This window comes from Myotis lucifugus, unplaced genomic scaffold (assembly GCF_000147115.1).
Source record: "Myotis lucifugus unplaced genomic scaffold, Myoluc2.0 scaffold_285, whole genome shotgun sequence".
In the NCBI taxonomy this organism is placed as follows: Eukaryota; Metazoa; Chordata; class Mammalia; order Chiroptera; family Vespertilionidae; genus Myotis; species Myotis lucifugus.
Window position 1 is genome coordinate 278,327 of NW_005871333.1, and position 9,843 is coordinate 288,169.

The following is a 9,843-nucleotide window of genomic DNA, read 5'->3' on the forward strand; positions in this document are numbered from 1 at the left end:
GACTCCGACGATAGTTTTTTCTAACCTCAGTCTAGGTTCAAATCCACAATCTGATTTGGTAGGGTTCCGAGGGCTTCTGCCGGCACCCAGTGCGGCTGGGAAACAGCCCAAGTGCTTGGCTGGCCCCACTCGGCGCCCTTCAGTGACAGGGAGCGCATTCCTTCAGGGCACAGTTCTGATTATTAGAAAGAGCTTCCCTGTGCCGACAAGAAACTGCATCCTTGCATCCAGGTGTCGCGTGGGGGCCTGGACCCAGGCCCTTCCTCTTCAAGGACAGCCTTTCACCCGCAGGAACACAGGCTCCATGTGGCACCCTCCCACCGGGGGGGGGGGGGTGTCTATTTGCTTCCCCCAGCCCCGATCATTCCTCTTGTGAAGTGACTTGCCTACGATCACATGGCTAGCAAGTGAGTTCGAACCCAGGTCTTCTGCTCCTGGCCCAGTGCCCTGCCCGCTAGTTCTCTAGATGTGGCAATGGCTGTGTTCTCAATTCATGAGATGGTTCTGGTTGCTCAGAACCAGTTGGCAAAGCAACAAAGAAACAAAAAAATTTTTAAAAAATACAAAACAAGTCAATGTGATCGCAATAAGCATATCTGCACAGACAAAGGTATGGAAGGAAAGAGGGCCCAATGGTCATGGCCGTCCCCCTCTGAGGTGGGCTGCCTGATGATTTTTACTGTGTTTTTCCTTTTCTCCGTTTTTCCAGTGACCTTGTTTCTATTTGTATGACAACATAAAATAATAACCATGTAGAAAGATGAAATAAGAGAAGTAAAATTAAAGTAATTTCTTTCAAAGATCCCATCTCACTTTCTGGCCACTTTCCAATGAATAAGCTTTGGGGGTTGGTGCTCCAGAGATGGCCTAGGTCCCCGCCCCGCCCTGTGGGCGTGGCCTGCCCAGGACCCTCCCTCCACGGCTCTCCATCCCTGGGCTTCACTGCAGCCTGACATTCCTGCTGCATCATCTCCGGCTGCCAAATGGTGACCCACAGACAAGCAGCCCCCAGACCACCCAGGGTCATTGCCAGAGTGCTCCTGCCCACCTGGCCTGAGTAGAAGTGGAGAGCCCAGCCTTGGGGTCAGTCTTGACTGACAGTTCAGGCTCTGCTGTCAGATGGCCCTGGGCGAGTCATTTCCCTCTCGGGGCCTCTGTGTTCCTATGGGTAAAACCAGGGTGGAGAGCATTTGACAGGGAGTAGACTGGGTGGTTGGTCTCTAAGTTTCTTTCCAGGCTTAATATTGAAATATCCTGGGACTGACCGTGACATTATCCCCCACACATTTGGCCTTGCCTCTCTGGGCTGCCCTCGGGTCCCTGAGCGGAGAGGGTAGGTCTGAGAGAAGTCCCAGCCGTTGCGCACAAGTGTGTTTGAGCATATGTGTGTGTGTGTGCAGTGTGCATGTGGGGGTGTTGGGGTGTGCAGGGGTGTGTATGTGAGTAGGATGTATCAGAGGGACATCATCCAGTTATCTCACCTTTTTGGGGGATCCTGCTCCTTTTCTCGCCAAAACCCCAGTCATCCATCCCCCCCGCCACCCCCTTTCTCATTCCTTTGTCTTCTCTGTTCCTGCTTCTGTGTCAAGTCCCAGCTCTGTGATCCTTCTCTGTCTCTGGCCTAGAACAAGACCTGTTGCTCTGTAGCCCTGGTTAAGTGTGTGCCCCCCCCCCCACACACACACACACATACATGTGGTCTCTCCCCCAGGGCACCATCCCCTAAGCCCCTGGCCCTCTTCCAAGAGGTGCCCACGACTCTCAGAGTCCACCTTGGCCCAGACAGAAATGAAGATGGGTTCTAGTGCACAATGACAAAGTCAAAGCATTTTTTCCGCTGAGATCTGAATGAAAAATCCGGAAGCCCGACAGCGCCATGATTTGTTACCTTGACATCGCCTCTCTACGCATTGAACAGAGTTTAATTAAAATCTCAGGAGTGATGAGGGCCCTTTGACTGTGCACCTCTGGGCTCTTCCAGGTGGAAAGGCAAGGTCTTTTCACAACAAGGACAAAGGCTCAAGGATGGCCCCTAAAAGATTGGGGGTCGGGGGTGCGCTGCAGCTCAGGCAAGCACAGCCTGTGGGCTTGCAGGAAACTGTCGGGCAGCCACACCCACCACTCCACCCACTTCACGAGGGAGGAGACTGAGACCAGCTCTTTCAGCCCCTCAGCAGCTCCCAGTGACCCCACCCCCATCGCCCCACCACCCTGGACTCACCCTCAGGGCCGGCAGGGAGCTGACCTGGTCCGTGGTCAGGGTGGCCTCCTTGTAGTACTTCCCAGGTGGGCAGAGCTTCAGGAAGGTGTCGTGGATGCTGAGAAGCGAGACATGACAGGCTGGGGAGTAGAGACCAGCAAGCCCCTCCCTCCCTCCACCGTGCTCTTTGGAGGAAAGGGACTCAGGATTGATTGACACAGAAAAGGCAGTTATAAATCATCCACCCTTCCAGAAACATCCTTGAGGCTGCAGTGCACAGAGCACCCCTGGCGTGGGATGGGTGGGGGGAGACATTCCCCAGGAGAGCACTGGGGGACTGAAGGACAGGGAGGAGAGGAGCCGTCCTAGAAGGGGAGGGGCGTGGAGCCCTCTGCCCCAGCCCTAAGGAGTATTATCAGGGTGATGGTTAGAATTGCAGGTGGGAGGTGACCGTAAAAAGCAAACTGACTTTCAGTCAATGTTATGAACGTTGAGGCATTCTCTGAGGCCATGGGCCCATTTGGCTGGTGGCCCGGGCAGACGGCTCCCCCTGGGAGTGCCTGCTGCAGGCTGCCTACTCTTGGGGACACTTCAGGGAACCTGCATGGCAGTCTCGCCAGGACAGGGCCATTATCTCTCGTTTACAGATGAGGACACTGAGGCTCAAGGAGGTGCAATAACTTGCCTAAGGTCACACGGTGGCAGAGTGAAAGCCAGAGCTACAGACACCCGGCCCTTCCCCCAGGAGCCCAGAGAAGGGAGGTGTCAGGGTGGCTGAGGGAGACTTTAGGAACCTCGCCTGCCCCTGAAACCCTCTCCTCATTTACCAAGCTCCATGCTGGGCCCACTCCAGCACATGATCTCATTGAGTCTTCCCATCAACCCCTGGGAGAGACATAGGGGTGACCATTTCTATAGAGGGGTAAACTGAGGCCCAGAGCGTTTAAGGGGTGTGCCCAAGGTCAGGAAGCTTGGAAGAGACAGAGTGGGGTCTGAACCCTAAACCTGGTTCTTCTGGCTGTGCCGCCCACCCCTAAAGTGTTCATCCCCACCCAGGGGAGAGACTGGAAGCCCCACCCCCCTGGAGAGCCCTGGGGAGGGGGTGCGTGGGGAGGGCCCTGCCCGGACTTCGTGCCTCCCAGGCCGCGGGGTGGGTAGGCTGCCCGCACATGAATCGTGGCTGTGTCTCAGCTGCCACAGAATGTCCTCCTCCAAATATGGATCAGCCGGCTCTAAGTGGAGCTCTGAATTAATCACTAATGGACTCAAAGTCAAAGTCATTTAAAAAACTCACACACAGCCTGCCAGAAACCCAGCCGGCAGGTTGTGGCTCCCGCACACCCAGCCCAGACGCGGGAGGGGCCGTCTGTGCCGGGAGAGGCGGGCACCAGCTCCGCTGCGCACCCTCGGGGGGCCGTGGACCAGCCACGTCCCCTCCCGGCCTCAGTTTCCCCCGTGTGAGATGAGTCTGGGTGGTGCCCTCGCCCCGGCTCCTCCAGTTCAGACATTCTGTGGCTGTTTCTGTCCCTCTCTCTGCTCACCTCTTGCCTCTGAGGCCCTGAATTTAGTGGTTTTCCACTGGGTCCCTCGTTAGAATCATGGAGGGGGCTTGTGAAAGGGTCTGTGTCCACCCCTGGAGATTTCCATTCAAGGCCGGGGCGGGGCCCAGGCACCGGTAGGTTCTATAACAGTGGTTCTCAACCTTCCTAATGCCGCGACCCTTTAATACAGTTCCTCATGTTGTGGTGACCCCCAACCATAAAATTATTTTCGTTGCCGCTTCATACTGTAATTTTGCTACTGTAAACAATATGTAATTATATATGTGTGTTCCGATGGTCTTAGGCGACCCCTGTGAAAGGGTCGTTCGACCCCCAAAGGGTCGCGACCCACAGGTTGAGAACCGCTGTTCTATAAGCTTCTTTCCGTGCTGCTGGGGTGCAGGCAGGAGGAGAACACAGTGCCTGCAGGCCCGTCCTGGCTCGGGGGCCTGGGCCCTGGGGTCCTCAGGCTTTGCCCAGGGGACAGCCTGCAGGTATTTTATAAATAGCCCTCTCTTTAGCCTGCAGGCTTTCAGTCCCGTGATCGACTACTTCCAGGCCGTGTGCCTTGGGCACATCCTTTCTCTGAGCCAGGTCCCTCATTTGCCAAAAGGGGATGACAACACCATGAAAATAGCAATGACCACATACTCAGCACTGACCCTGGTGCTGTCACGGGTCGGATCATCTCCTTGTCCTAATCACAGCCGTTGCTCTCCGGTCACCCTTTTCCTGTAAGTGTGGGAACTGAGGCTCAGCGGAGGTGAGAAGCTCACCCGCCGGCACACAGCTGGGAAGTGACCGCTGAGCCTCGGACCCAGGCCTCTGGCTTCCAGGAAGCAAGCCCGTCACCACTCCACCTGCTGACCTGGCGTTCCAGGAAATCCAGGAGCTCAGGGCCAGGACAGGGCCTGGAGCCCGGGGGAGTCTCCATTTCGATGGCTAGACATGCGTCCTATGGATCGATGCTCACCTGTTGGGTAAGCGCTTTGTGCACGAATGTTGGATGTAACACTATTTGTAAAGCTGAAAACCATAAACAACGTAAGTGTTCATCACAGGGGGTTGGGAAAATGAATCACGGTTCTTCCGTAGGAAGGAATGCTCCGTAGTCATTAAAAAAGAAAGAGGCAGATTTCTGTGCTTTAAGCAAAACCAGCCAAGACGAAAACTTTATAAAAAAGGGTCCGGAACAGTATGAATGCTACCCTATACATGAGTAAATGCGACAGTATGAAAGGGATACCCTGTTTGAAGGCTCTATGTGTTGGTCTATCTATGAAAGATTCTTCCGGAAGGCTAATGGGAAACAATTGAGCAGTGGCTACTTTGGGGAAAAGACCTGGGAAAATGGGGGGGGGGGGATATACTTTTTTATGTAGAGCTTTCGATGCTATCGAATTTTCTAGCCATGCTCACAAGTTACATTTTAAAATTAGATTTTATTTTTGCTCAAGAGTTACTTTTTAGAAAAGCTCAGTAGGGGTAGTAGGATGTGAGTCATGTGGAGTTTTGTCATATTTTTTTCTATATTTAAAAAAGTGAGTGAATTTTAATTTTCAAAGGAAAATAATATAGCCCGTGACTGGCCCCGGTCTCCATGGCTCCCTGTGTCCTGGCCACGCTCAGTGCCTGGGAGGCTCGTGCTTGTGGCAAAGGCGTCGCCTGCCTGGGACTCGAGGTGGGAAGTGTGGCTCTCAGGCCGGCGTCATGGCGGGGAGCGCGAGTCCACACAGAGACAGTGAGGGGAGAGGGCCCAAGCCTGAGGGTCTCACCGTGCTCTCCTCCCTCCAGCCCCGCCCCGCCCCGTGCCTTAGTGAGCTCATGTATCCGTCTACCAAGTGTTCGCTGAGCCCCTGGCTTGGGCTGTGCACTCACCCCTCCCTCATGCCGTCCATCCCTCTGCAACCCCATGAGGGGACGTGGTGATGGGTGGCTTTGGACAGAAACCTGCGAGAGCAGGGACCAAGGTTCACCATTGCACTCCAGGGCCGGCACGGTGTCTGCCACACACCAGGCACGGAAGGGAGGCTCGGGGAGGCGTGGGCGCTGAGAGAGATGCAGTTAGTGCATCAAGGTGACCCAGCCAGTGACAGGTCCAAACGGGCTTCAGACCTGTTTTCTGAACGAATTACAGGAACCCTTGTCTTCATCATCCCAGGGAGGGCCTGTCCACCTCTGTGATTCCATGAAGAAGCCCTGCCTTGGGTCCCCCAGCAGCCTGAAGCCTGACATTCCACCCATCTCATCAGGCCTGGGGATCACGACCCCACCTGGGGCTGGTCGGTCTCTGCCTGCTCTGGGCAGCCTCATCCTTCCCTCTTACCACCGAGTGACCTTAGGGCTCTGTGGCTCTGAGCAGGGACCACCCTCAGGGGCCAGGGCAAGATCCCAGCCCAGGGGGCGGGGGGCGGGGACGGAGGGGCTCTACTCACCACAGGGATCTCATTTCTGGTCAGGAAGGTCAGCGCCTACAACAAACCACAGAGAGGTGGCCTGCCCACTCCGTCCAGCCCTGCCCTGGCCTCCCGAGCAGTGGGGAGCTTCGGGGGCCGGGGTGGAACAGCGCGTGCTCTCCTCCCACAGCCAGAAATGGAGGCACCTGGCCCTCCGCAGTGGACGCCTGAGGGGGTGGCCGAGGAGGAAACAGTGCCCTGCCCCCTCCCCTGTCTCTCATGGTCTCGGGAAGGAGTGTGTGGGCTCAGACCTGGAGAGGGAATCAGAGACCAGACAGAAACCGGGCTGTGGATCAGGGGACGGGTGGGGAGGAGGCTTGGGAGGACTGGACTGGACCTCAGCAAAGGCCAGGGCCACCACTCTCTGACTGGTAGACTCTAGAGTCTAGAGCAGCGGTTCTCAACCTGTGGGTCCCGACCCCTTTGGCGGTCGAACGACCCTTTCACAGGGGTCGCCTAAGACCATCCTGCATATCAGATATTTACATGACGATTCATCACAGTAGCAACATGACAGTTATGAAGTAGCAACGAAAATAATGTTATGGTTGGGTCACAACATGAGGAGCTGTAGTTAAAGGGCCAGAAGGTTGAGAACCACTGCTCTAGAGCTTCAGATAAGAGTCTTCCCGCTCGCCCCACCTGCCTTCGGAAGCTCCCACCTCTGCCCAGAGTCTCAGCCCGATCTACCCACCTGGTACTCCTCCAGGTCCTCCCAGTGGATCTGGTACCTCAGACACTGTCCCATGCCGGCCACACCTTTCTCGCTGCCGGCAGCAGAACCTTTGCCCCCAGGGCTCACCAGTTTGTGTGACCAGGTGATCTGGTTGCCATAGTTGCCATACATTCTACCTTCTGCCCATTCTACCTGAGCTTCTGAGGGGGCAAAGAAATGGGCTCTTCTGGTTCCCAGGGCCGATAGACACCACCCTAAGCCACAGACAGAAAGGCAGCCCAGGAGCAGGGCCGAGTGACATTCTGTTGGCTCGGGGGTCACACTGCCTGGGTTTGAATCCCAAATCTGCTCATGCGAACAAGACACGTGACCTCGGGCCAGTTACTCAACCTCTCCGGGTCTCATCCTCAACTATAAAACAGGGTGATAACCATGGGGCGTTGTGAGGATTATCTGAGTTAATACAGGTAGCAATGCCAGGCACATAAGTGCTCAGTAGATGTTAGAATCCTGTCCCAAGCGCTTTGCCGAAGGTGGGGGTGCAAAAATGAGTAGCGTAGACCCTGATCTCAGGAGTGGCCCAAAGAGCACCTACAGGGGCGCCCCACCCCCTCAGTCAGGATCCGGTCAGGGTCCCGCAGGAGCAGAAGGTACATTCAAATGAGGTACTTTGGAGAGGGTCTAAAAGGGGGACTTCATGGAACTCTTCAAAAGGCGAGGTGGGGTGTAGGCAAACCACCCAGGAGAGGGCAGAATCCTGGGCCACTTACCACAGAGTTGCTACAGTCCTGGCCCAACACACAGGGATCCGGACCCCAGCATCGCTCTCTCCTCTCCTTATCTCCTGCAGGAATGAAAAGCAGGTGGAGAGTTAACCTGGGGAGACAGAGAAGTCCAGCTCAGCTGCAGTGCCACAGGCCAGGAGGCGCCTCCCACAGCCACCCGCCACTCCTGCCTCTGGGCGGTCCGCACGCCCCCCCTCACTGTGCCGTGTGGCTTTCCTGGTTCTACCAGGTCCTGACACACGCTCCCCTACGTGAACATCCCCAAGCCTTTCTGTTGCAGCTGATTTATGTCTCTGGAAATCAGCTGCTTGGTTTTCTTTTCTTTTGCTCAATTTTCTTCACCTGTCCTTCCCGGAGATGGAGCCGAGCAGAAGAACCCCAGGGGCCCTCAGCCCCTCGTTGACCTGGCAGACACAGGGGCAGCACCTGCAGTGTGCTGGGAACCAGGAGAAATGAGTGACTGTGGTCTCAGCCTTCAAGAAATGGATGCTTCACACACACACACACACACACGCACGCACTCATACACACGCACACACATGCACACGCACACACATGCACACGCACACATGTGCACACGCATGCATGCACACGCCAAGGGAGCTTGAGCAGATGCCATCAGAGGCTTAATAGTACAGGGCTGGCTGCATCACTGCGGGCAAGTCACACAACTACTCTAAGCCTCGGTTCCCTCATCTATAAAACGGGAATAATAGCCGAAACCGGTTTGGCTCAGTGGATAGAGCGTCGGCCTGCGGACTGAAGGGTCCCGGGTTTGATTCCGGTCAAGGGCATGTACCTGGGTTGCAGGCACATCCCCAGTGGGAGATGTGCAGGAGGCAGCTGATCGATGTTTCTCTCTCATCGATGTTTCTAACTCTCTATCTCTCTCCCTTCTTCTCTGTAAAAAATCAATAAAATATATTTTAAAAAAAAAACGGGAATAATAAATCCCCACTTTATAGGATTAATGCAAGGATAAAATAAGATGTTATATTTATTTAGCTCTTACTTACCAGGTACCGGGCACATAGTGAGTTCTCAATAAAGGGTACGTGATATTGTTACTTTTTACAGCTGAGCCTAGAAGAACAGGCAGGATTTTAGCAGGCAAAGCCAGCAATTAAATCCCATCAGCTGCTAAGCCCTCGGAACTTCCACCATCGTTTATTGAGCAGCTCCTCTCTGCCAGCCGTGTCCCTGTAAGCTGCCCCCTGCCATGCCCACAGAGGTCTGTGAGGTCGGCAGGTACCGCTCCTTTGCTCTGGGAAGGCCAGCGGGTGAGGTTCAGCGACGCTGTGGGAACCCTCAGGCGAGTGGGCAAGGGAGGGTCCAAGCCTGGATCGCAGGCGCAGGCTTGGGGGTTCCCACAGCCTGGGTGGGAGCCAGGTGAGCTGTGGGCGACCCCCCCCCCCCCCAGGCTGCTTCCTTCTCGTCTCCTGGAGCTGCCGGTGGCAGCGTGGCACAGGCTGGTGGGTGCCTTTACGCCCTGTTGACACTCCCGAAGGGGAAGCAGACTAGAGAACATGCCTGCAGCTCTTTATTCAATGGCTGCTTATTGAGAGGAGACAGCGTGCAGGAGAGACAGGCCCTGCCCTCCTGCAGCCAGACACACAAAGAGCAGCATCCCTGCCACAGAGATAAGGCCCTGGAAGCAATAAAGCTGAGGGGGGTCGGGGGGGGGGGTGCTGGAGAGGCTTCCTGAGGCGGCGCAGGGGAGAGGAGACCCAGGGACCAGGAGAGGTGAGCCAGGCTAAGCCGGGAGGTTTTCAGGCCCAGGAGGTAACAGCATCCAGCTGGGATTTAATAACACGGCTTGGTTTTCATTACCTTTGTTTATGGCCTTCCTTCCATTTTGAAAATGATGCAGGTTTGCCATTTATAACTATGATATAAGGTTTCCTTTATAAATAGACCTGTTTAATGAAAAGACATAGGAGCACATATAAAGAAAAATGCTGAGTAAATAATTGTACAGGTGGTGCAGGAATATGCCAGAAATCATAAACCTCTCTCTTTCTCACCTCAAGCAGGTCACCAAGGTTTGCAAACTCTGCTGCCCTCGCCTCTCCTTCAGTCCCATCCCCCCCCACATCCTCCCAGCGCCTGCCCACAGCCGCCCCACCACACAGGTTTCTGTGGTTTCATCAAGAGAGGGTTCTCATTGGTCCTTACAAATGGCAAT

General features: G+C 55.2%; 1 protein-coding gene across 2 annotated transcripts in view; it reads right to left on the reverse strand.

Moving 5' to 3' along the window:
• Nucleotides 1-6,997, reverse strand: part of CIB4 (calcium and integrin binding family member 4) — a 34,742-nt gene extending 27,745 nt beyond the window's left edge. The window contains exons 1-4 of one of the 2 annotated variants that reach the window (XM_023763482.1): nucleotides 6,892-6,945; nucleotides 6,180-6,212; nucleotides 4,594-4,595; nucleotides 2,222-2,318 (exon numbers count right to left, since the gene is read on the reverse strand). In XM_023763482.1, coding sequence (XP_023619250.1) covers nucleotides 2,222-2,318; nucleotides 4,594-4,595; nucleotides 6,180-6,212; nucleotides 6,892-6,945 — 186 coding nt within the window. Of the gene's footprint in view, nucleotides 1-2,221; nucleotides 2,319-4,593; nucleotides 4,596-6,176; nucleotides 6,213-6,891 lie in introns of both variants that reach the window. The other variant, XM_023763483.1, reaches the window with a different exon arrangement.
• Between the last annotated feature and the right edge of the window lie 2,846 nt (nucleotides 6,998-9,843).